The sequence below is a fragment of the Elephas maximus genome, chromosome 25, assembly GCF_024166365.1.
Source record: "Elephas maximus indicus isolate mEleMax1 chromosome 25, mEleMax1 primary haplotype, whole genome shotgun sequence".
In the NCBI taxonomy this organism is placed as follows: Eukaryota; Metazoa; Chordata; class Mammalia; order Proboscidea; family Elephantidae; genus Elephas; species Elephas maximus.
The window spans coordinates 34,180,141-34,205,605 of NC_064843.1; the positions used below are offsets into that span (position 1 = coordinate 34,180,141).

The 25,465-nt window shown below is 51.6% G+C and overlaps 3 protein-coding genes across 3 annotated transcripts in view; 2 read left to right on the plus strand and 1 right to left on the minus strand.

Moving 5' to 3' along the window:
• Window positions 1–273: 273 nt before the first annotated feature.
• EIF6 (eukaryotic translation initiation factor 6) lies at window positions 274–7,426 on the plus strand. Its single transcript, XM_049869723.1, has 7 exons — window positions 274–378; window positions 623–741; window positions 875–960; window positions 3,391–3,566; window positions 4,133–4,309; window positions 4,506–4,687; window positions 7,139–7,426. The coding sequence occupies exons 2-7, from the start codon at window positions 635–637 to the stop codon at window positions 7,146–7,148; spliced, it is 738 nt and encodes a 245-aa protein (XP_049725680.1). The 5' UTR covers window positions 274–378; window positions 623–634; the 3' UTR covers window positions 7,149–7,426.
• A 1,002-nt stretch (window positions 7,427–8,428) lies between these two features.
• On the plus strand, window positions 8,429–9,511 carry MMP24OS (MMP24 opposite strand). Its single transcript, XM_049869538.1, has one exon. It carries the CDS (start codon window positions 8,591–8,593, stop codon window positions 8,765–8,767), a length of 177 nt encoding a protein of 58 aa, XP_049725495.1. The 5' UTR covers window positions 8,429–8,590; the 3' UTR covers window positions 8,768–9,511.
• Window positions 9,512–10,321: 810 nt separating this feature from the next.
• The window catches only part of MMP24 (matrix metallopeptidase 24), a 49,755-nt gene continuing 34,611 nt past the window's right edge, over window positions 10,322–25,465 (minus strand). The window contains exons 5-9 of the mRNA XM_049869537.1: window positions 22,981–23,142; window positions 20,412–20,626; window positions 17,368–17,506; window positions 15,516–15,782; window positions 10,322–12,211 (exon numbers count right to left, since the gene is read on the minus strand). Coding sequence (XP_049725494.1) covers window positions 11,874–12,211; window positions 15,516–15,782; window positions 17,368–17,506; window positions 20,412–20,626; window positions 22,981–23,142 — 1,121 coding nt within the window. The 3' untranslated portion in view covers window positions 10,322–11,873. The remainder of the gene's footprint in view (window positions 12,212–15,515; window positions 15,783–17,367; window positions 17,507–20,411; window positions 20,627–22,980; window positions 23,143–25,465) is intronic.

Sequence of the window (25,465 nt, forward strand, 5' to 3'; positions counted from 1 at the left end):
TCCTCTCCCTCACGTCTCACATTCGACCAAACGCAATGGGTCAACTGTACCTCCTAAAAAAGTTTCTGGATGAATGAACGCATGAATTCAAGCATGCTAGGTTAAATTTTATTTTTTTTTTAGGGTCGCTATGAGTCGGAATAGACTCGATAGCCCTGGGTTTGGTTTTGTTTTTTTTGGTTAGGTACAGGTCCAGGCGGAGTCCGGACCAAACTACTTCTAACCATAGAGTCCTCGCAGAGGCTGGAGCTAGAGTGGCTGCATGCGTGGCGGGGTGCACTGCGTTCTTCCGGAAGTTTTCCAGCGCGAGGGCGGAAACGGGAGTTTACTTAGGGAGAGGAAGGCTTCGCTACCGCGTGAGGGAGTTGCGGTGACTTGGTGAGCTAACGTGAAGGGAGGCCAGAAGAGGCATCTCCGGACGCCAGGGTCTTAAGGGGTGGGGGCCGGAGGATTCAGGGCCGGATAGTGTGGAGGGTCCCAGTGGGTGGTACCCAAGTCTGAGGGGCCGATGTTGGGAGACCTGGGGCCGAGAGGGGAGGAGTCGCGCCAAGGCCTGAGGGGCCAAGGCCGGGGACTCGGGGTCGGGAGAGCATCGGCTGTCCATGAACTTCCGCCCCCTCAGCCCCCAGGTATCATGGCGGTCCGAGCGTCTTTCGAGAACAACTGTGAGATCGGCTGCTTTGCTAAGCTCACCAACACCTACTGCCTGGTGGCCATCGGGGGATCAGAGAACTTCTACAGGTGCGGCGGGAGCCCCAGCGTCCGCGGGCTGTGTGTGGGTGGGTAGCGAGGAGCGCGCTGGGAGTCGGGGCCTCCAGCGGGGGGTGGGTACGGTTCCCACAGCTCCGTGACCGCCGAGTCCATGTCCCCACAGTGTGTTCGAGGGTGAGCTCGCTGATACCATTCCCGTGATACACGCGTCCATCGCCGGCTGCCGGATCATCGGGCGCATGTGTGTGGGTAAGGCAGGTGGAGGACGCCGAAGGAAGGAGTGAGCCTCCCAGTACCTTTAACTATACCTCTGTAGGGGATCCGGAAAAAGGTCGGCGGTTTGACACCAACAGCGGCTCCACGGGTGAAAGATGTGGCATTCAGCTTCTGTAGAGATTTACAGCCTTGGAAAGCCTGTGGGGTCGCTATGAGTTGGAATTGACTCCACGGTAGTAGGTTTGGTTTGGTTAGGGGACGGGGAGTGACCTGTGGATTTCCAGGCTTCCATTATCTCCAGGAACTATAGAATCTCTAGATTTTCAGAGTTGGGAAGGACCCAGGCTGGGTATCAGCAGAATCCAGGGACAATCTTTGGCAAAGGCTTCTGGATAACAATAATAACAAATAATATTAAGTGCTTACACTCTCAATCATCGTCTTTCTTCACAAAGACCCTGGGAGGTAGGAAAAATTATTGGCCTAATATGACTTTTTTTTTTTTTTTTTAAATATGACTGATGAGGAAGCTGAGACTCCTCTACTGTGGAAAAGGATTTGAATTTATCTCACCTCTGCCACTGACTCTAGGCAAATTGCTTGTTCTTTCTGAGTGTCCATTTCTGCCATTGTAAAAAGACAGGCTAAGATTTTGGGTCATCCTGCCCGGTTATTCATATATAGATCTTAAATTCTCCTTATGACATCTCTTAGTAGCCTTCAACCCTACCCTCCTACCCCTCAGCACTATTGACTCTGGCCATTGGTTCGTTCTTTGGGCTGAATCTGTCTCCCTTTACTGTTACCTTTTGTTCCTAATTCTGCCCACTAGGGTCACATAGAAGTCTGGTCCTTTTTTTTTTGGCTTATTCAGGTGAAAAACTCTGAACTCTGATCCTTAATCATACCCTTAGGACTTAAGTTCTGATGCAGTGTGCCTCAGTACTAGGGAGAATTTAGCCAGGCTGTTAGTGTTTTTTATGATGGGAGTAGGTCAGGGTTCAGAAGTTCAGAGTTGTGGCCTTCTAGGGATGGGCAGAGAGCCCATCTTTGTTGTCACAGTGTAATTGCATTTTGCTCATCCTTGTTGTCATATAGTACATTTTGTGTAAATATACTACAATGTATTTACCCAGTTTGTTGACTATGGGCATTTGAATAATTTTCAGTTTGGGCTATTATAAATAGTGCTGCTGTGTGTGTTTCCTTCATTTTACTGAGCTGAAAGATAATCTTGATCTAAAACTGTTTTGTGCCTAATGCTATACATGGGAAATATAAAGCAAAAGTTTACATTTTCCTGGAAATTGTTAACTGAAAGTATAAAATGTGTTTTGCATTTTTAGTGTAAAATCCACATAAAAACAGAAGTTGTTATATGGTAGTTGCCATTTAGTGGTAACATTTTACCAAAAGGTTTTATACAGAACTTCCTGAGAGGAATATTAGTGATGAATAGGTGTTGAGTCCTTCCAAACCTTTCCAGTACTTATGCAGGAGAGATCTACAGAGTACACTATATCTAAATTTATAAGGATCTATTTCTTTCCATTGATGAAGTGCTTCCTGACTAAAGTTCCAGCAGGGACACTGTTCTCTATTCAACAACTGCCCTTTCTCATGGGTCCTGACACACACCACAGGTAGCGGTCTTTTCTACTGGACCCTACTACAGTTCTTTCTGCTCTTAAGGTCAGGTCCAGCTTGTGGGCTGGGGGCACGTTGGCCTTGCTTGACCCTCAGGCCCTCTCTGGGGCTGTCAGCTGAACATCTCTCAGGAAGGTTACTGATGAAAACATATTTTGTGCTGGGTTCTCCAGTAGCAGCACCTGAATATGGTTGGTTCTGTTGCGCAACCTTGACCTTTCGTGATCTGCTGCCACCAGCTGTTGGTTTGGAGGTTTTTGCAAGATTTTCTTTGTGGAGACTTGTGGGGTGGGGGGTGGGAATGTGCTGCCGTGTTTTTTAGTAAACGTATGTATGCGTTTCTGTTTGAAATATACCTAGGAGTAGAAAGGGTAGGTCACAGGGTATGTAAATATTCAGCCATAATAGATGATGCCAGATAATTATCTGAAGTGTTCAACCAGTTAATACTTCCATCAGAGTGTGTGAGAGTTTCAGTTGTCAATACTCAGTATTAAAATGAGAATTTAATTTTAGCCATTCTGATAGGTGTGTGTAGTGTTAGGGTCAACTTTTAAGTAGCAGAATGAGCGATTAATGCCAAGAACCTTTCTTGCTGGTTCTGCTGTCCTCTGAGTAATGATGGTGAAGTGGGCAAGGTGGGTTGGGACAGGCTCATAGGCCATTACTGGCCTGGCTGGTAAGACTCCTGGTCCCCCTGGGTGTTGTATGGATCAGTGGGTTGGAGGGCTGGAGTCTGGGCCTAAAGTTTTCCTAGAGAAGCTGATTGGGCTCACGAGGTATCTTGTGTATTCATGGTGTCTCCTTGCCCTCCAGGGAACAGGCATGGTCTCTTGGTGCCCAACAACACCACCGACCAGGAGCTACAACACATTCGCAACTCCCTCCCAGACTCGGTGCAGATCCGTCGGGTAGAGGAACGGTTCTCGGCCCTAGGCAACGTCACCACCTGCAATGACTATGTGGCCTTGGTCCACCCAGACCTGGACAGGGTGAGGCATTCTTAACCTTGCCCATGAATCAGAGGACCATCCTAGTCAGTAGTCAGCCACTGTTCTTGCCTATCAGGCGGGTGTTACGGGCGTCTGTTGTGGTTTCTCCTTATACCTGGGGTCTCGCATTTCAGGCACTCATTGTATAACAGTGAGAACAGTACAGATAACCTTCCCTGGTGTGGTCAGTGTCAGAAAGAAGCTGTGAGGGGATTGATCCTTCAGAATGGGGGACCTAAAGGATTGACTCCAGGAGGCCAGGATAGATGATTGACTGTTGAACTCTTGGGTGTGCGGTACAGGGAAGAGAGTGACTGGAGACCAGCCCCCCTGGCTATTCAGGGCATGCGTGCCTGTTCAGGGAACACATAGCTATTAGGGGCTTCAGAGCTGACCTAGACTCTGCTTCAAGATGTATCCTCTCCTTTCACTGGGTGAGGCTTCCATATGCAGCTATGTAGCAGAGGAATGACAGGCTCAGGGAGCCAAGCCCTGGGTGGCTCTGGACATGGAAACTCCCTGTTTTTTTGGCCTGTAAGTGCATAGTACCTCCTGTTTTCTGACAGGACACAGAAGAAATCCTTGCTGATGTGCTCAAGGTGGAAGTCTTCAGACAGACAGTGGCTGACCAGGTGCTAGTAGGAAGCTACTCTATCTTCAGCAATCAGGGAGGGCTAGTGCATCCCAAGACTTCAATTGAAGACCAGGACGAGCTGTCCTCTCTCCTTCAGGTGCCCCTTGTGGTAAGCATTCCAGCTGTAACCCCTGTCTTCTGCTGAGGCAGACCTGTTTGTCCACTGTTTGGGTATCTGGCTATTACCTGCCACAGTTTAGGGTTGGGGCTGCATGTTAGGGAGCAGGGTTTGGGGAGCCCTTATCAGGGAGGGGAGAGACTTTAGTCTTGTGGCCATGACCCACGCTGAACCCATCCCTTGGCAGGCGGGCACTGTGAATCGAGGCAGCGAGGTGATTGCTGCTGGGATGGTGGTAAATGACTGGTGTGCCTTCTGCGGCCTGGATACAACCAGCACGGAACTATCAGTGGTGGAGAGTGTCTTCAAGCTGAATGAAGCTCAGCCTAGCGCCATTGCCACCAGCATGCGGGATTCCCTCGTTGACAGGTACCTGGGGCCTCTCCTCTTTTCTGTCCAGGGTGAGGGGTCTCACATTGCCTTTTGAGGGTAGGGGAAGAGGGTGGAACCTAGAATGGGAGCCACTCTCTATTCGTACTGGTAGGTTCTCCTTGAGTGTGAGTATTTTATCCCACACTGCTGTGCGGTAACAGGATACAGGCAGCAGGTGCTGCAGAGCATCTGGAGTGCTCATCCTCGAAGTATCAGCCCGGTGTCCTTTCTCTAAGCAAACCTGAGCGCCCCCTACCCTGTGATCCATCTTATTTTATCATGGACCACATTGTTTTGTAGTTTGTATTTGCCCGTGTGTTGGTGTCCCTAGCAAGCACCCCAGGGTCTGAGACAGAAAAGAGCTGTTTGTTGAGGGAAGGTGGGGAGGCTACTCTTAGGCGCTGAGGAGACGCCAGATGCCTAAGAGAGCTCTTAGGCTGGTTGGGAGGTGGGTATTGCATCATTATCACAATCATCTGGGTTTTTGTGGATATAAAAAAATGAAACATTCTGGGTCCCAACCCTGGAGACTCTGGGGTGTGGGGTGTGAGGTTCTAGAGCCTCTTCTTTGGAAGAGCAGCAGGTGCCGGATAGTTCAGCTGCCCCTTCTTTCATCCCTCATTGAAGATCCTGTCTCAAGGCAAGCCACACTCAACTAGGCACCAGAGTCTTTTATAAGGATAGAAACCCCAAAGTAGAGCAAGTGCCAAGTAACAGACCCCCGCTCACCATGAGCAACATTTCCTTTTATTCTTTTTCCTTCATTTATTCATTTGCCTGATGTTACTGAGCCTTATGAACATGGCCCCATGGGAGCACTACCCAGGCAACTTAGTCCTAATCCTGCCTCTGAGGGGCTCAGAGCATAGCAGGGGTGAAAGACAGTGGCCACACATAACTCTTAGCTACCTTTAAGGGGGAATAAAAAGTGTCTTAAGTGTCCTCAGATGGCATCAGAAGCTCTGGTGAGAAACTTGCTGGGATCCAGGAAGGTTTTGTGCAGGACAGATCATTTTACCTGGGCTTTAAAGAATGAGTAGGTGTTTGAGTATGCAGAGGTGGAGGGGGAAGCACCTCAAATAGACACAAAGATGGGAAAGTGTGGAGTATATGAAGGAGAAAGGTGGTATTCCCAGAGTGTTGAGGACGTCACCTTTTTCAAGAAGCTTGATCATTGGCCTGTGGTTTTGAGCTTCAGCGTATGTTAGAATCGCTTGGGATGCTTGCTAAAATAGATTCCTGACATCACCCCTGAGATTCTGATTTCTGAGGTCTGAGGTGGGGCCCAGCCATGTGTGGCTTTTTTTAATATGCTTTCCTGAGTGATTCTGATGAAGGGGAGCAGTTTGGGTACCACACTAACAAACTCTGCTGTGAGCACAGGAGAGCCATTGAAAAGTTCGGAACAGAAAGGTGGTACAAGTAGTTTTGTCATTTGTTCAGCACTATACTGAGCACCTACTATGTGCCAGACAGCAGTGGTATGGTGATAAGTAAAATAAGATACTCTCCATGCCCTTTTGAAATGTTGACTCTGGTAGGGAAGACAGTACTTACACTAATAGTCATTTAATTAAAAAACAAAACAAAAAATCTCTTGGCAACCTGAGAAAGAAATTTCTGGAACCTGATTAATGAGTACCTACTAGAAAACTACAACCAGTGTTACATTTAGTGGTGAAACATTAGCAACAGCACCATTGAGATGGGGCAGAATTGCCTACCATCACTGTCAGTGACCTGCAGTGTTCTGGTGGTCCTAGCCTGTGCAGTTAAACAAGACAAAGAAATGGGTATTGGAAAGGAAGAGACGAAATTCATTAAACTTCTTTGGTCTTGGACATGTTGAGTTTGAGGTGTTAATGAGACCTTAAAATAGAGATGTCAGGTAGGTGATTAAAAATATGTACCTCAATATTATAATTATACACATGTTTATCACCTCAAGTAAGAATGCATCTACTAATCCTTACTGAGCTGGTCTTTTCCATCCTGGTACTTGGGGCTTTTTCTGGTTAGTTGGCACTAATAAGGGAGAGTCCTTGTCTTGGAAAAGTTATGGCCTCACTTGTCACTGGAGGGCTTGTGGTCCAGGCACATGCCTCCCTGTCTCTGAGCCCCCTGTTTCCTTCTCTGATGTCTGCTGGACTTAGCCTCTGAGCCTCTGGCTTATGACCAATAACTGTGTGCATAAATTGAGGAGTAAGCTGACCTACTTGAGTGAAGAGTTTGAGTCTTTAAGCACTGAGAGTTAATAGACTAGAAGAGTGACTCATGGGATCCATTCAAACCTGGAGCTTGGGTGGGGCCAAATGGGGCTCTGAGTGGCTTTTAAGGGCTGAGCTGGAACAAAGATCCAGGGGTGAGGGTGGAGGCAAGCACCTTGACAACTGAGGGTGGGGTGTGCTCTGGGAAGCCGCCACTGACAATGCTCCTTCCTCTTTTCAGCCTTACCTAAGTCACCTGCGCTGTTCTGTTGACTCCTGGCTCTGGACTTTGACTCCCTCTCCATGCCCCACCCAGTCTGTACGGATGCTGCCTGGGAGGTGGGAGGTGTCACGAGAGGTCACTGGAACTCAGTGGCTGCATGTCGAGGCCTTCTTCACCTCTGCCCATTTCCTGAACATACAGTTACTATAAAAACCTGGCTGGCTGTCAGGCCTTGTGGCTCCTGACTGAGGGTTCTGCTGTCTGTGTCACCCTATTAAAGGGTAGCTTGCCTCTGCCCATTCTGAATGTGTTGTTTGCTGATCTCAGCCTGAGCACCTAGGAATACCCCTACATCTCATTGTTTCAGGGTCTTGGGAAGGTGGGGTAGGATTCTATATACGTGCACACCAGTTCCACTACTCCCTCCCCTGCTACCCAGCTCATCATTGGATGGGAAACATCCCCCCAGGACAAGAGGAAGAAGCCCTCTTCACTGTTGTGTGGAGTCGGTTAGGAATCCTATACAACAGAATGAAACGCTGCATGGTCCTGCGCCATCCTTCATCCTCACAGTCCTTGTTACGCTTGAGCCCGTTGTTGCAGCCACTGTGTCAATCCATCTCGTTGATGATTTTCCTCTTTTTTTGCTGACCCTCTACCAAACGTGATGTCCTTTTCCAGGGACATTTTCCACCGAGCCTCAGCCTTTTCTGTGCGTCATAGGATGAGAATCTGCCCCAAATCTCCCCTGGTTGGGACCCTTAAAGTACCGGGGGGCACCTGGCTACAGGGCAGTCTTCTCTTTGACCTAAGGTGGATGGAGGTGCCCCGGACACCGCAGACCAACCTCGACAGGCCCCTTTCCCTCAGAACTTGGGTGGGCACAGAGCCTGGCAGTGGATTCCCCGCCCCCCCCCCAAAAAAAAAACTGATACCGTGGAGTCGTTCAGACTCACCGTGACCCTGTAGGACAGAGTGGAACAGCCCCATAGGGTTTCCAAGGAGTGGCTGGTAGACATAAACCGCTGACCTTTTGGTTAGCAGCCACCAGGGCTTCCATGGGTTCCCAGCGCCCTTTAAGCCCGGCGGCGGGGGGGTGGGGAGGGGGCTTAGTGGACGGAGGCGGTTCCACCGTCCTTGGGTCGCCTGGGGGCGGGCCCTCGGGAAGTCGGAGCGGGATTGGCTGGTTGTTGGCGGGTGGGGCCGTGACGCGCGGATCCAGGGGTGGGGCGCGATCCGTGGAGCCCCGCCCCCGAGTGCGAGGTCCCCGTTTCCGCTCGGGGGGGCGGGGCAAGAGGACGCCGTGACACCGCCCTTCCCCGGTGTCGCTGCACGGCCGGTGGGTTCGTACATCATCTGGTCGGGTCTTTGAGAGCAACAGCTCCGGCCGCGTGAGGTGAGGGGCGGGGCGGGGCTGGGGCGAGGGTGCTGCCGACCTGAGACCCTGCAGGGCGCCTCCTCCTGCAGACCATGGGCGCCCGGCTGAGCGGCGGCCAGAGCACCCCGGAGCCGGCGCAGCCTCAGGCAGCGGCGCCGGAGAACCCTGAGCGGCCCCGGCCCGAGCCCAGGCCGTGGGGGCCGCTGGAGAACCCGTGGGGGCCGCTGGACGACGTGCGCTTCCTCATCGCCTGCACCCCCTGGTACTGACGTGATCGCCCGCCGGCATAACCGGCCGCTGGGTCGCCGCCGCCGCCAGTCATTCTTGTCCGCCTCGGCCTGGCCCAGCCCTTGTCTCCTCACGTCCTTGGTGCCTCTCATCCCAACCACCTCTCTCCCTGGCGCCTTTGAGAGATGGGCCGAGAATTCGTAGAGGCCGCGGGGACTGGAAGGAAGTCCTGGCAGGGCCGCCTCCCCATCTCCCCTGGGACACTGTTTCGCCTATGGCCACCTCCACATTCTGGGTCCTGGGGCTGGCTAGTTTTCAGGTCACAGTCCCTGATCGCCATGACTGAGGACCGACTCCCCTACTACCTGCTGCTGGCTTCCAGAACCACCAGGGCTCTTGGTAAGATCCCAAGGCTGCAGACCTGCTAACCTCGTCCATCTTATTGGTGAGAACTGGGCTTTTGTCTGTCTCAGGTCATGGCACCGTGTGCTTTGACCTCAGGGAAGACCTTGCCACAATGACCCTTCTGAAACTCCTCCTAAGGAGGTGTTGATGCTTCCCATCCTGGACCTCCATGAAGCTATATTCCTGGGACCTCTGTAACATTGGACCTCTAGAGAAGACGTCTCTGATTGCTAGTCTGGTAGATGAGATGTGCGGGGCAGCTCCCAGATGCCTGAAGCACCCTGTTCCACAGTGCTCCCAGAAGGCTCTCACAGCCACCACCCTCAGAGCTGGATCCTTATCCCCACACCCCAGAGAAATGACACATTCTGTATTTTTGTTTTATTTAGAAATGATTTAAAAAACATTATACAAAGGCTGATCAGTTTAAAATGTGACCGACACTGAAATGCTGTGATGTCTCCCAGGCTGAAGGGAAGCTGGGCCCTGGGCCCCCAGTACTTCTCTGTCTGCCCTTTGCTGGGGTGATGGACAAACAGATGGTCACAAAGCAGGAGAGCTTGAGATTGGAAGCCAGCCCTCTCTGGGCTTGGCCCCACATCCCTCACATCTGTAGCCTGGGCTGCCTGCCTCCATCTCTTGCTCTTTCTCAGCTTCCCTAGGTAGTTCCAGGAGCCAACCAGGAGTCTTAGGGGCCTAGAGCTTTCAAGAAGTGAGAGCACCAACCTGAGGGGTGAAGAGAGACCAGTGGAGAGAGAAGGGAGACCAGGAGGAGGTGGATAGAGAAGACACTTCCGATCTCATCTTGGACCCTAGAGGGGTCCACAGGTGGGGTCACAGGCCCAGGCAGCCCACTGGATGGCCCGGGCAAGGAACAGAATCTCTCTGTGCTTCATCTAAGGGAAGGGCATGGTGAGGGTCACCCTTAGCCTCCTAGGACCTACACGAGTTTCATGTGAATGAACAGATGTGAGCTAATAAAGTGCTTTGCAAAGTATAAAACACTGTACAAACCTATGAATCACTAATATCTCCGCAGTCGTTCCCCCTGCCCTAGGGAGCCTGCCCTTGGCCAAAATGAGAACAAACAGAAGGATGATGACAGGGGATGCAGTGGACCCATATGGCTCCTCTGGAACAAGATAGATTTTGCTTGAGAAAACTCCCAGGGCAGCAGAGGTCCCTGCCTGTGCTCTAGGCTAAGCCATCCGAAAGCCTAGAGGCCACAGGTTGGGGGCAAGGCCCATGCAAGCTCAGAGGGCAAAGGCAGCATCTGAGGCCCTGCCAGCACCTGAGGGCTGCCTGACACACTTTTTGACTTTGGCGGAGAGCCAGCAGGCATCACTGAGGCCATTGGTCTTGCCCAGGGCGCCTCCATGACAGGCAGGGCTGCTTCTGCTGGGTTAGAGTGAGGCAAGCTGAGTCCTGGGAATTTCTGCCAGACAGTGAAGTTTAGGCCCAAAAAGGGTCAAAAAAGGAGGTCCGTAGGCTTGGGGCCACTACCAGTTGGGCGTGCCCTTTACCTAAGAGCAATGCAGGAGGACGGTTGCAGTGAGCTGGGTCAGGAAGGGCCAAGCTCGTGGTATAAACACTGCTTCCAGGCTGAGATTGAGGTGTCCTTGGGGTAGCTGGGGAAGTGGGCTCTGAGCACTTCAGAAGGCCACTTTGGGCCCCTTACTCCAAGACCATAAGAATGGTGTTCCTGCAGCCATCCTGGTCCGGCTGAGCCCCCAGGCCAAAGTGACAGGCTGGAGCAAGGCTGGGGATGGGGTGGGGGAAGTGAGGAGAAGGAGGGGGATCTTGGTGGGGAGTGGAGGGCATTACAAGCTTAGATTGGCCTCCAGAAATGGGGCCAGCTACTGCCCCAGTTCTTTAGCCTCAGAGCAGGGCCCAGCTCCTGGGGTGTCTGGTCTCCAGAGTGGCCTTGGCAGCACCTTGGTCCTTACCACCTGGGGGAGGGCTGGCCACACTGGTCTCATCACCAAGACAGTCACCTCTCATTCACTTAAATCCTCAAGCAGCCTTTGCAGAATGGGACTTAAACAGTAGTGACAGGACATATAAATATTCACGATGTGACAGCTGGGTCCTTTTCAGACCCAGCTGGGCCACAGCCCTGCCTGCAGCATGTGACCCTAAATCCTGGGTCTCTGAGGAGACCCTGACATATGGAACAGGTTTCCTGAGGGATCTGCTCTATTCCAGCAGGGGAAACCTAGGCTTGCTGCTGACTGTGTCAGCAGCTGGTGTCCTGTAACCTTGGAGGACAGGAATGTGTGGGGGACATCTGACCAGCAGGTGTTGGCAACAGGGGGCCAGTACTGGTGGTATCTCCCAGATGGGGGTGAGAGAGCTAGTGCTGGCATCCCACAGAAGGTGCTGAGGCCAAGCCAGGAATGGAGCCGTGGGGCCTCATGGGCAGGCCCAAGGATGCGGTGACCACGGGGGCTCCCCCTGAGAGGGTCTCTGCCTTCTGATGGGGCCTGGGCTATTCCTTTGAGTAGGGAGTAGTTTACCCAGGATAGAAGGCTGGCAGCTGGGTGCCAGACACCCACCCCGGGCACAGCCCCCATCACTGCCTGCCTGACACTCAGCCTAGGCCAACGCACCCACCACTTCAGCTGCACGACCCTGGCCTAGGGCCCTGCTGGCCCCGGTGGGCAGTGGCTGGAGCTGCCCCAGGCCCTGGTGAAGAGGGGCCTGGCTGGCCAGACCGAGTGAACAGAGAGGGCTCTGGGCTGCTCACACCCACTCCTGGACTGGTCGCTTATAGTAGGTGACAGGCTGAGGGCCTGCCTTGTTCTTGAACTGGAAGATGGTGTAGATCAGCACCAGGATGCAGAGGGACAGGATGCAGGGGATGACCACGGCCACGGCATTCACAGAGCCTGGCACATCATTGATCGTCACCATGATGTCCGCATCATCCTGGGGCAGCCGCCGCTCCTTGCGCCGCTCTACCTCCTTCTGGTTGCAGCCCATCCAGTCACGCAGGATGTTGCGTGGGTAACCTGGCTCCACGCTCAGTTTTTGGTTGTCAAACTTCCAGTAGTCCCGGCCCTTGTAGAAGTAGGTGTAATCTGCAGAGACATGGCCCAGTGTCACTACTCCCAAACACTTCCTGCACCTGCTCTGGGCCAGGCCCAGAGTCCCCATGACATGGCTGGTGAGAGAGGGCATAGGGTGCTGTGGCAGCGTGGAGGAGGGTCCCCCTCCCACCCTAGAGAAGCCAAGAGGAGCTCTGAAGGAGAGGTGGCCATCCTAGGTGGAAGGAATGGTGAGGTGGAGCACTTGGAAGTGGAAGGGGAGTGGCACTTGGCAGGCCCTGCAAATAGTGTGGCTGGAGCACGGAGTATGACCTGCACCAAAAAAAAAAAAAACAACCAAACCTGTTGCCATCGAGCCGATTCCAACTCATAGCGATCCTATAGGACAGAGAACTGCCCCATAGAGTTTCCAAGGAGTGCCTGGTGGATTTGAACTGCCAACCTTTTGGTCAGCAGCCGTAGCACTTAACCAGTATGCCACCAGGGTTTCCATGACCTGCACAGGCAGCAAAATAATGAAGCTGCAGGACCTGGGTATTCACCCTGTCATCTCAACAGTTCTGGGAAGCCACAGGGCCCTTGAGTAGAATTGGGATGTAGTTCAACTTGTACCAGAAAAAGACCTTCACCAAGGACAGGCCTCCCCCCTGTGTCAGATCAAACCCTACAGTTTGTGACTTGGATAGCACTACCTCCATAGCTCTGGGGCCTCAGGCCAGCTCCAGTCTGAGCCAAGGGAGTCAGGGAGCAAAATTTATCCTTTTGTTGACAGCAGACACAAATTATCATGGATTTTTTGCCTTTGCATGCATCACAGCACAGTTGCAGGGTCTTTGGGACCCTGCTGGGGGTGGGGCTGGGCAGCTGTGCCTATCATTCCCTGGGCAACAACACCAAGGCTCCCAGCAACAGTCTTAGCAGCTCACCCAGACTCTCCTCATTGGCCAGCTCTCCACCCTGGGTGAGACGTTCATTGGTCAAGGTCCTTGATGTCACCTGTCTCTGAGGCTCCCCCACAAACGAGGCCACATATGCCAAGAAAGCTTCAGGTACACAGGAGAGCCATTGGCTTTTCTACCGGCAATGCCTCCTCTGAAAGCCCTTCCTGACTACCCTCTCTAAGGAGGCTCCCTATGCTGAATTCTCTCTCTGATGGTATTTGTTTGTCTTACAGCATTTGTTGCCACCTAACTTGTTTTCTGCCACTAGACTGGGAGCTAGGGACTGCAATGCAAATCTTGTTCACTGCTACATCCCCAGCCCTGACCACACAACATGGCTCTCAATAATTATGTGTGGAATGAATGAATGAATCCTATTCACATAAACTAAAACACACCAATGGGGATGAGGATGATAGCAACTAAACTTACATGCATGGACTGTGTGCTAGGCATTGTTCTACGTGCTCTACATAATTTGCCTTATTTAATCTTCACAAAAGCTCTGTGAGGTAGATACCATTATCATCCCTGTTTTGTAGATGAGGAAACCAAGAAAACATAAGTAATTTGCTTAAAGCCATAGTACATGGTGGAGGTGGGATGTGAACCCAGAGAGAGTCTGTGCTTCTGATGGAAACCCACTCTGCCCGTGGCGAGACCCAGTCCCTCCTCTTGAGAAACTCCTAGTTTGGTAGGAGAATAGGTTGTAAGCAGCTTGATGGCATCTGGGCATTTGACAGCCTGCCAGAGGAGCTTAGCAAAAGTCTCATAAATAAAAAATGCTTCTCTCTCCACTTTCTTGTCCTCAAACTCTGTGAAAAAGCATCCATGAGCCACCCATATCCATCATTGCTTTTCAGACTTGATAACTTGAACCCCAAGAGTAGATCTGAGGACCATGATTTGAGAAACATCACCTGAAGGAATGAAGTCATCTATGAAAAACATCTCTCAATTGTGAACTATCCCTGCAAATAGGAAATTGTGACTTTGTAGCTGGTACGAATTAGTTCACCATGTGAAAACGGGTAGATACAAGGCAGTTGTCTTTGCCACCAGGGAGGTGTTTCACAAATGTATATACTCTTGAGAGTACATCTGTAGGCCCTAGTTTGAGGCATCCTTATGAGAGCCACATAAAATCAGTGTGGGGTAAAGGACCTGGTTTTATACCAAGTAAGGTGGCTTTTGTCCTTGTCTCTGGAGAGATGACCCTTGGTGTAACTGGGGTGTTTTGGTCTGGGACTTCTAGGTCACACCTGAGAATTTGTACTGACATGTAGAGGTTGGCCAGACCAGAAAAGACTCACCTTGGGAAGCTGATATCAAGTAGCCTCCCAAAAAACCCCTTGCCATCCAGTCGATTCTGATTCATAGCAACCCTAGAGGACAGAGCAGAACTGCCCCATAGGGTTTCCGAGGAGCATCTGGTGGATTCGAACTGCCAACTGTTTGGTTAGCAGCTGAGGTCTTAACCACTGTACCAGCAGGGCTCCTCACCTAGCCCCAGGAGGGATGATTTAGCCTATTTTGCAGGACTGGCTGATAAAAGCCCTGAGCACAGAGGCTCATAGAACGTCCTGGTTGGCAAGAACATCTGCCTCAGGAGGGTAGTGCATCCCTTGGGACACGGAAGATCTGCACTGAGAACCCCTCGCAGACCTCGCCCTGTACATCTTTATTTTTATCCTTTTTGGCTCTAATAATTAATCTGTGACCGTAAATATGGTATAAACTTGTTGCCATCAAGAGGGTTCCAACTCATGGCAACCTCGTGTGTTACAGAGTAGAAGCTGCTCCATAGGATTTTCTTGGCTGAAATCTCTATAGATGCAGATCTCTAGGCCTTTCTTCCATGGCACCACTGGGAAGGTTTGAACCACTAATATTTAGGCTAGTAGTCAAGTATAAACTGTTTGTGCCACCCAGGGCCCTTTTACTCTCCAGGAATTCTGTGAGTCATTCCAGTAAATTAGTGAACCCAAACGGGCAGTAGGAGCCCTAAGGTCAGAAATTAAGAGTGTTGTGTGGACTCCCGAGCTTGTGGCTGGCATCCTGAAGGGTTAGTGGGAAACCATCCCCAAATTTGTGGCTAGCACTGCAGAAGGTTGGGGTGTCTTGTGGACTCCCTAAACTTGCAGCTGACATCTACCTATTTGACGGTCTGAAGGACAGTGCCCTTTTACCTTGTGAGATCTGACCTAGCTCTGGGTGACTGGGGTCAGAGAGAGAGTGCCATGAGGGTGACAAATACGGAGAAGCGGGCTGTGAGGACTGGATCAGTCTCCACATTTGAGAGGATTAGGTTTGTGCTGATCTTTACCGAGCAATCAGAGTATGCCAAGAGAGTCCCCGGGCCACCCCTACCGCCATCCAGCTGGGCCCTCACGTACATCCTTCTTTGCTGATGAAAGCCCCTTGGGGCGCCTGTGGGATGCCCTTCCACACGGTGATGGGCTTGGGGTAGCCAGGGTCTGTGGCCCGCCGCTCCTCGCTGTAGCGCCAGTACCGCTCGCCTTTGAAGAAGTAGGTCTTGCCCACGGGTTCCCAGCGCAAAGCTGTGTCAATGCCTTCCCGGGGCAGACAGCTGCCCAGCTCCCCTAGGCTGTGAGGATACCCAGGTTCCACCGTCACTTCCTTAAACACCCAGTACTTGTCACCTGTGGTCAAGAGGAACCCAGAATCAGCCTTTCCCAGTCTCTCAATGCCAGAGGTTGAGGCTAGTGCCACTTGCCCATCTTCTACTGGGACTGGCATTGATAGATGCACAGTGTCTGGAGCCCTAGGCCTGTTTGATCTCCTTGGTAGCAGACTGAGGCCCCGGGCCCAGGCAGAGCTTAAAACCTGTAAACCATTACCGTCAAGTTGATTCCACCTCACAGCAACCTTATAGGACAAAGTAGAACCGCCCCATAGGATTTCAAAGGAGCACCTGGTGAATTTGAACTGCCCACATTTTTGGTTAGCAGTCAAACTCTTAACCACTACACCATCAGGGCTTCTAGGCAGAGCTTAGGGGGCAGGAAGTCAGAAGCCAGTCATGGATGCTGGGCCACATGCTGCATGCTGCCCAGGCTCTGTGCTCCACCCTCTTTTCTTCTCATGTGACTTCTTCTTTCTTTTCCGAGTGATCTCCACCACGCCTGTGGCTCTACACACACTACTACTCTCCCCATTGCCACCAATGACAGCCAAAGTCACTCTCCCACTAGACCAGATGCCGCGACTTCCCATTGGCTTGTGGATATCTCCAAGTCATGTTCACCACAGAGGGCATTTTTCCTTCATCACCTCTCTGCCTCCCAGTGTCCCCAACAGGAAATCCTGCCATCATCTCTGACCCTCTCTTTCTTTCTCCTCTCAGCAGTCTGCCTCGTAGAAGTCCTTTTTAATCTCCTTGCACTGTCCCCTCCTCTCTACCCCCACTGCTCCTGCCCTGGGTTGGGCCTTATAGGCACCATTTCCCTCAGTGCCAGCAGCCATCTTAGAAATGGCCTCCCTGCCTCTGCCCTGCTGCACTGCTACCTGCCCTTCAGCTTTCTCTGAACACACTGAATCTCCAAGGTTGGCCCAATGGATCAAGACCACATTCTTAAAGATTCGCCCATAAACTACTTTCCAGGCCACTTGGCACAGTTTTCCAATTTGGGGCCTCCGTGGCTGTCAGGGTGTCTTCTAAGCCCTTTGAATGTATGTTCCCATCACCACTCCTGTGCCCACAGTGTTCCTTCCCCTGGAATGCTTTTTTCCCCCTAGCTTCTCACCGTCTGTATCTTACCCATTGTCAAGTCAAGATAATCGATGTGAGACAACCTAGAACACTGCTACATACAGCATGGGTGTGCTATCATGTCAGCTCCCTAGTTCCCACTCCTCTGGCTTCTCCAGCCTGTGTGTGGCCTCCTCCCTGAGCTCCTACAGAGCTGACAGGGTAGTCTTCCATGGAGCACTGGATGGTCTCTGATGCCTGTACCACCTTCTAAGTCATGTGGGAAGACGTGTTATCCACCAACCTTGGCACTTACAGACCCTACTCAACAAGTCCTTCCTGACTTGATTTCCCCCGATTGTGGATTGCCTGCCTGAGGGATCTGTCCTGCCAGAGGTCAGTGTCTCTGTAGGGCTAGAAGGGCCCTGGCAGTGCATCTGACCTCCCTTCCACCTCTTTCAGTTTATAGATAGGAAAAAAGAGGTCCCGAGAGGGGCAGGGACCTGTCCCCGTTCCCACAGCACAGGCTGCATTACCTTTGAAGAAGACAAATCTGCCATCAGCCCTTTCGTAGGCTGCATCTATGCGGGCAGGCAGGCCCTTCCAAAACTGCTCGATCTGCATGGGGTAGCCTTCCTGCACCCGGTTGTTGCGCAGGCGCCAGAACCAGCGATCCTGGGGGGAGAAAGACATGGCAGTGTCTGCCTCTGAACCCAGTGACTCCAGCCCCACAACCCCACACCTTCCCCTGGGCCCAGCCTTGCAACCCTCCATGGAGTCTGTCCATCCACTGCTCCTTCCTTTCAAAGCCCTGTAAGAAAGAGAAGTGTTCACGTGACTCTCATTTAAACCTCCCGATGGATCTTGCTACCTGCAGGGCCATCCCTAATGCCCTGGCCAGGCATGTGAGGCCCTTTACAATAACAATCTAGCCCCAGCCGCACTTCTTGTTCTCATCGCCTCCCCTTGTCTGATGCTCTGGCCTCACTGGGATTCCTTACGTTCCCCCAAACCAGGCCATTTTCTGCCTCCCTGCCTTTGTACAGGTAATTCCTGGTACCTAGAATTTCCTCCTCAAGTTCTTTTTGGGGAGCTGCCTTGAACTGCTTAAGCCCCAGCTGATACAGCATCGCCTTGAGGAAGCCCTTCCTGAGCCTGCAGGGAGTCAGTCTTCACCTGAGGGCCTCAGTACATCACACTTCTTGCAATGATGTGTCCCCTGGAGTGAATGGATGAATCCTATTGTCCATATAAACTAAAACACACTGGGCTTGGAGTTGCTCAGGGGGAGATTGGAGTTTAGGTCGTTTTTGAACCTCCAGGACCTAGCCCGGGTCAGTTATCGAGAAATTTTTGTGAAATGAAGGAATGAATGGGCAGGAGATTGTAATTTCCACTGAATGGGTGAATAACCTGAGGCCCAGAGAGGATAAATGACTCCCCCAAGGTTGGGTGGTAAGTCAGGAGCAGAGGCAGAACTTTCCCGCTAGGTAGGACTGTCCCTCCCTTCCCCTTCCCTGGGGCAGGGCATTAAGGATTGTCATAGAGCAGCAACAGAAACCCACAACAGCAGAAATCCAGGGACAATGAGACGGATTGCAGACAGACCCAGCAAGGGTGGGGAGGTGTGGAGCAGCTGGAAGGATTATGTCAGGGCCTAGAGTGGCCGCATGGGGGCAGCAGAGAGTCACTGACATCAGCCAGACCAATTCTTGGGCTGGTGGGAAGCACTGGGTGTCACTGAACCTGGGCAGAGCGCCCTCCAAGGGGCTGACTCCATCCAGTAAGGCAAGGATGGCAGGAAGCAAGCTATGGGAATTCTCCCAAGACCCAGTGTGACTTCAGGTTCCTCCACCTACAGCTGCATGGCCTGGGGGAAAGTACTTAACCTCCTGACTCTAATCTGCAAATGGGAGTAATAACAGGATCAAATAAGAATGTAGGCAAAGTGCCTAGAACAGTACTGGGCATGTAGTCGGTGCTGAATAAATGGCACCTAGATAGGTTAAGATCTTGGCTGCTAACCAAAGGTCAGCAGTTCTCATCCACCAGCCGCTCCTTGGAAACTGAATAGGGCAGTTCTACTCTGTCCTATAAGGTTGCAATGAGTTGGAACCCACTTGTTGGCAATGAGTTAGATAGGCAAAGAGTCTGATAACCCCTTCTCTTCAAACCTGATGGCTGTGCCCACTGCTGCCCTTTCCTGGTAAGCTGTCTGGGCAAGTCCCAGAACCTCCCAGCCTCTTTGTTTTCTTATGTGTAAACAGGGATGATAAAACCCAGACTTGCCTATAAACAGGTCAGTTGGGAGGATCAAAGAGAAATAGGTGCAGAAGAATGAATGTGATCTGTAAAAGATGGTACAAAAGCTAGAAAAGATTTTTTAAGGGTGTTTTACAAAGCACTTTCATATTTGGTTTTTTATCCTTGTTTTGACCTTCACACCTCTGTTAAGTAGAGTCTTAAGAAAGGCCAAGCGACTTGCCTAGAGCCATTTAGTGAGAGCAGGACTGGGGCTGTTCCGCGTCCTCTAGTTCTTGCTTAGCACTCAAGGCTTGCTGGAGAAAACTCATGGACGGAGTGGGCCTGCCTTCCTCACACCACCCAGTGTGAAGGAGACGAGGTGTGCTGCCAAGACCCCCCTTCAGTGGCTGGGTGTGTGGTCAAAGGATGCTTTTTCAACTGTCAGCCCCTTCAGGGATGGCCTCAGCTTCAGACAGCCTCCCTTAAGGTGGTGCCCTTCCTCAACCAGTGACTGAATGAGGCAGGGGTATAGAGTTCCATCCATCTTGGGCCATTCTAGCTACAGAGCTCCCTGTAGGGGTGACCAAGTCTGCAATGGGCCTTTGTTGCTGCTTGACTGCCCCCTCTACCCAGTCCCGCTTCCTCCTCACCCCTTACACAGCTGTTGATGCCAAAGGTACTCCTTAATAAGAATCCTGCATTCCAAACACCGTCTCCAAGTCTGCTTCCCAGAGAACCCAACCTGCAACACACCAAGCAGGCTGCCACCCAGTCAGCCCATGCTAAGGTGACAGAAACAGGACAGGTGATAAGACATAGTCTGGCCAGCTTTCTTCCAGGCACACCTCAGTACCAGCCTCTCAGGCCCTGGTAGGATCTGGACTAGATCAGCCACCACTGATCAAGTCCCTACCCCAAGCCTAGCATCTTTAAAAAAGCATCTTTACAGCTCACTTAATGTTCTAAAAAAAAAAAAAAAAAAAGTTCCCATAGCCCTTTGTAAATAGAGGAATGACTCCCCCCAGCTTTTAGGTAGAAAAGCTGAAGTCCAGAGAAGGGAAGTGGCTTGCTCCAGTTCACAGGCCAGAAGCTGGCCTCCAGCCCTTTTCCTCAGTGTTAACCCTTGGGAAGGTCCAGAATCACCAATCTTCCTCTCTCCCCCTCAGAAATGGACAGTTGATTCACTCAGGAAAAGACCCCATGTCCTGGCCACCAGGCAAGCTCCCCTCCAGGCCCCAGAGCAGGCCTAATTCCAGAGCAGCAGTGTTCTCAGTCTCAGGCGATGGGGAAAGAAGTGAGAGGGACCACTTGTGTGGCGCCAGTTGACTGGCCCTACCTTAAACACAAACATCTCGCCCCGGAAGAGGGCCACTGTATTGAAGTTGCCATCACAGATGTTGGGTTTGGCTCCCGGTGTGGATGGCCGGTCCCCGAGGGGTGGCCGAGGGGGCCTGGGCTGGCGTTCATGCTTCCTCTCAGACGGTGAGTGGATCCTGCGGACAGGGAGCGTGGGGAGGGGCCTGGTGGGCTCCAGAGGCTCAGCTGGGGGTCCTGGAGAAAGGGTATGCATCTTAGAGAAGGGGCAGCCATTTCCTGCCTCCCACCGCCATGCCTTATCCTCATCCTGACTAGGCAGCTCCAAGAGAAGTCTGTCACACTCCACCTGTTCCCCCATCTTTGAGAAGATAGAAGTCATTAGATGGGAACTCTCATCTTTCCACCCCAAATCTGGTATCTTCTCTTTTTTCTCTTCTGTTACAAGACAGAACATGTCCCTCCTTAGCCTCAATGTTCCACACCCTCGCCCCTTCTCCCGCTTCTCAGTTCTTCCCCTCTCTTGGCATAATCACCCTCTCCTTTTCCCCTAGATCATCCCTATTAGCATACAAAGTTGCTCCCATCTAGGACAAAAAGAAACTTCTCAACCCTGCATCCTCCTCCAGATAATACCATTTATCTTTTATTTCTCTGCCCCCCTTCACATAGCTGGCCCCACTTTCTTGCCCCCTCCCTTTCATTTTTTATCTCACTCCACTGCAGCTTCTGCCCCATCACCCCCTGAAATTGCTCTTGTCAAGATCACCAGTGACCTCCATGTTGCAAAATTCAGGGGTACTTGACTCAGTATTGTAGGACAGTGCTTCTCAGACTTTGACGTGCACATGAATCATCTGAGGATCTTGTTGAAGCTGGAGATTATGACTCACAGATAGGGCCTGAGGTGGGGCCTGCGATTCTGTGATCCTTCAAGCTCTCAGGTGATGCCGACATTGGTCGGAGGCCCACGTTTTGAGTAGCAGTCATAGAAACTCTCTCCTTTAAAGACTCTCAGTTTCCAGAATCTGGACTCTCCTGGTTTTCCTCCTACTCCACAGTTTGTTCCTTCTCAGCTTCCTTTCCTCATCTGCCCAACTCTAAAGGTCCGAACGCCCCTGGCTTAGGGTCATCAGGGGAGCCGTTAAAACCTCTGATGATCAGGAGGCACCCCAGACCAGTTAAAACCAAGTCCCTGGGGTGAGGTCTGAGCATCAATATTTTTTGTTGGAATCTCAAGGCAAGATCCAATGGAAATTACTCCCCTAGGTGATCCCAGCCAGGTTCACAGCTTTATGGACCTGTATCAGAATTCTTCAGGAGAACCGATGATGGAAATGTTCTGTATCTGTGCTGTCCGTTGGAGAAGCTCTAACCACAGGTGGCTGTTGAGCACTTGGAATATGTGACCAGTTCTTAGTGTGACCAAGGAACTGAGAATTTAATTTTATTTAATATACATTTAAATGTCAATAGCCTTACGTGGCTAAAGCCTCCTGTGTTGAACACTAACTATCCCAACTCAATATCCCAGTCCGTATCTCTGAGCTGCAAACTGGTAAATCCTATTACCCCACAATTACAAAAGCCAGAAGTCATCCTTGACCCTCTTCCACACCTCCTCACCTCCATGTGTATCGGCAAATCCTGTCCATTCTACCTTTGAAATACCTTCCAGCCCCCACGGCCCCACCTGGTCCTCTGCTGCTTCACCTATGGAGATCCTGCCCATCTTCCAGGGCCTTGGCTGGGGCCACCTCCCTCAAGAAGCCCTCAGGGCTTCCAGAGGGAGCCCTCCTCCTGTGCCCCATAGCCTGTGGGCTATGGGAGCAGGCGCCTTAAAAGGGCATGTTTCTTTTCCTGTGCAATGTTGATGGACATTTATTTGCTCAAGTAAACTGGTCTTCCCATTGCAACGGATTCATTTGACAAGAACTTCACATACCTGTGTGAACAGAGAACAGGGAAAGAGACATGGCATATGAGGCCTTTCAGAAATATCAGAATATCAGCCTTGTTTCTCATTTTTTTCTTTTTCAAGAAAAAAGCTTGGGTTATAATCCTCACATGGTATCATCATTACTTGGGCAGATGTGTGGATCTCTCATCTAGAGGCGGGACTCCTTGAGGGTACTCAGTCACCATCCGGTGAATGAACCATAAGAGGTAAGAGGCAAGTGTGTGGAAGGGCAAGTGGGTAGAGAAGAGGCAGTGGGTGGGTTTCTTTCACTTTGTTCTTCCCAGTCACAGATTAGACCCTCCCCTAGGTTTCCCAAATGTGCCAGGGAAAACTTTGTCCTTTCTGGCCAAGAAAAGACATTAGAAGTCTCTAAAGATCTGAGACCAGTCAGAGATGGGTCTGAGACCTGAATCCAGGCCTCCTGACTCCTGGCCCAAGAATATGAAATCAAAGTACACACAGAAAGCAAAGCCCAAGTCCAGAGAACTAAGAAAGCAATGTGAAAATAAGAAACACACCAACTGTGCCCATGGATAGCAAAGCTCCCCATCCTACCCCTGCCCCTGACATGCAGGCAGTCACAGCCCAGCCGCAGAGAAGGAGTGACAGCCTGCTGTCCCTTGCCACGCACCATAGATCTTCTGGATGCCCTGGAGATCATCCTGGGGCAGCTTGAAGTTGTGTGTCTCCATGTACTGGTAGAAGGGTGCCATGATAGCGCTGGGATCATTGGAGTGCTCCAGGCCCAGTGCGTGGCCCAACTCATGCACAGCCACCAGGAAGAGGTCATTGCCTGTGAAGAGAGGGATGTGGAGGTGCACAGGGCACCCAGTCAATCCATTAATTCAGTAAATGCTGAGCATATGCTTGGTGTCAAGGCCTGTGCTGGACACTGGGGACATAAAGAGAAATCAAACATAACCCCTGCCTTCCAGAACTCTCAAATATAGTGGACAGTATGAACAGAGAGACAAAATATGTGCAACAGTGTCCCAGATGCTTTAATGGATGACTGTAAGGGCCCAGTGGGGACTCGAGGAGGGAGGAGTCATTTAAATTTGGAGGAAGGTGTTCAGGGAAAGCTTCATTAAACATGAAGGTTAAGTCTTGAAAGATAAACAGAAGAATGGGTTCAGAGGGTACGAGAGGAAGAGGAGTGGGGGTAGCATTCCTGGCAGAGGGAATGCTATAAACGAAGTCCAGGGACAAGTGGTTTTATTTCACTTGGCTCTGGAACAAAGCATGTGGGGAGGGCCAGAGAGCGATGAGGTCACTCAGGCTGGCAAGCAGGGCTCTGTAATGCCATACGCAAGAATTTGGATTTGCTTCTTGGCCAGTGGGGGGTTTAAGTTGAGTGGGGGTGGTGGCAGATGAAGTCACTCTGGCTGCTGTTGGAGGAAGGATTAGAGGGGAATGAGACCAGAGGTAGGGGGATCAGTTTGGAAGCTGGTACAAAGGTCCAGGTGAGAGATGAAAAGGGTCTGAGTCAAGGTGGAAGTATAAGTAGGGGTAGCCCTGAGGGGGGCAGGTTGGGCTTCAGGATGCACAGGGGCAAGCAGGGCCCCAGGCGTTGGGGACAGCTTTCAATCTGGGGAGACCTCAGTCCTGGAGGAACTGAACTATTGGCCAAGATCAAGGCAAGGATTCACATGTGGGAAAAACAAGATCCTGGTGCTGACAGTGGGATGCAGGATCTCCATATGAAACTGAGGCAGCAGCATGGCATGGTGGTTACAAACAAGGGCCCCTATGTGGGACTGATCTCGTTCATTTCCATCTCTGCCCCCTACCTTGAACTTGGCCAGTAGATCTACGCTCCGAACCTCAATTTCCTCATTTCCCACCTCACAGGGTTGAATAAGGTAACATATGTAAAGTGCATGGCACTGAATAGTAGCCGTTGTTGTTATCATACGTAAGAAAGAAACTTGGTTATTGGAACAAGCCCATTTACTAGAAAGGAAGCCCAGGGCCAGTGGAGTTCCAAGAGCCGAATGTCCTGAGATTACAGAATAAGCTTCTCATCCTGGGATGGGGCAAGCCTTGCATTTAGAGTATCAAGTAACCCCGGCTTTGGGAAAGAAATATAAGGGGCAGGGAGTTGGGCAGGCCATTGTATCAACAGTCCTGACTCCTGTCTGTCCAGTTACAGACCCCTGCCTCTTATCTCCCAGCCCTAAGGCATGTTTCACCCCTAATCCTGCCACCTCTAAATCCAGGAAAGGCCGCCAGGAGCCTTTGAGGTGATCAGAAATCCTTCTGTTCCCCGGGCCCCAGGATCACTAGTAAAGTTGCCCCACCCCAGCCTAGCCGTGAGGGTCAGATGTGGGTGGGGATTGTCTCTGGCCTTCCTGGCTAAGGTCTTGGGAAGAAGGAGAACCCCATGTGGCAGACCCAGAACCGATGGGAAGTGTGTGCCTGCCACTCTACTGACACCACCAGTGTCTTCAGCAAAGCTGCCTTTGAGCAATGGAAAGGCAGGGGGATGGGTAAAATCAGTGCAAAGTTGGCCAAAAGCCTGGGGCTGGCCTTCTGCCGGGGGAAGGGCAAGCTGGCATGGTAATGCAGGCTGCCTCCAGGTCCTTCCTTGGGCCCAGGTCCCTCTGGCAGTGGGGAAGGGTGAGCTCATCTCTAAGCTCCATCCAAACAAAGGTGGCTGATGGAGCCAGCAGAAGGCAGCTCTGTTTCCTGGGGTCCAGTCCTGGCTTGGCTCCTGGTCTGTTCTTTAGCCTGGGACAACCTGTTCTGGGCCTCTGTCTCCTGACCAGGTCCTTCCTCAGGGGCATCCACAGGGATCTCAGCTGGGTTCTGAGCCCCTGGAGAGATTCTGAACCTTTGTCCTTGGCCTGTGTCTGTTCTCTGTTGACCTTTGCGCCTGGGTCTCTGCAGAGGCCAAGAGTAAGCCTTTGGAGGAAATGGGCCTGCAGGTTTGTTCCAAGGACAAAAAGGAAGAGACAGGGACCTGGCGCTCTACTGCACAGAAACCCAAAAGACCAGTTACTGGGTGGCAGTGCGGGTGGGGGCAGTGCTAAGGGGAGGACTTGGAAGGAGAAGGCCAAGGGGCAGAAGGACTTCCTGGAGTTGGAGAGGGGAAAAACAGAGGCACGAGGAGGAGA

Excerpts from the sequence above, each read along its gene's own strand:
- EIF6 (XM_049869723.1), top strand. The coding sequence starts at position 635 with ATGGCGGTCCGAGCGTCTTTCGAGAACAACTGTGAGATCGGCTGCTTT. Across the intron at positions 742-874 it reads GGATCAGAGAACTTCTACAG|TGTGTTCGAGGGTGAGCTCG; the intron begins GTGCGGCGGGAG and ends ATGTCCCCACAG. Across the intron at positions 4,310-4,505 it reads TCCTTCAGGTGCCCCTTGTG|GCGGGCACTGTGAATCGAGG; the intron begins GTAAGCATTCCA and ends ATCCCTTGGCAG.
- MMP24OS (XM_049869538.1), top strand. The coding sequence starts at position 8,591 with ATGGGCGCCCGGCTGAGCGGCGGCCAGAGCACCCCGGAGCCGGCGCAG.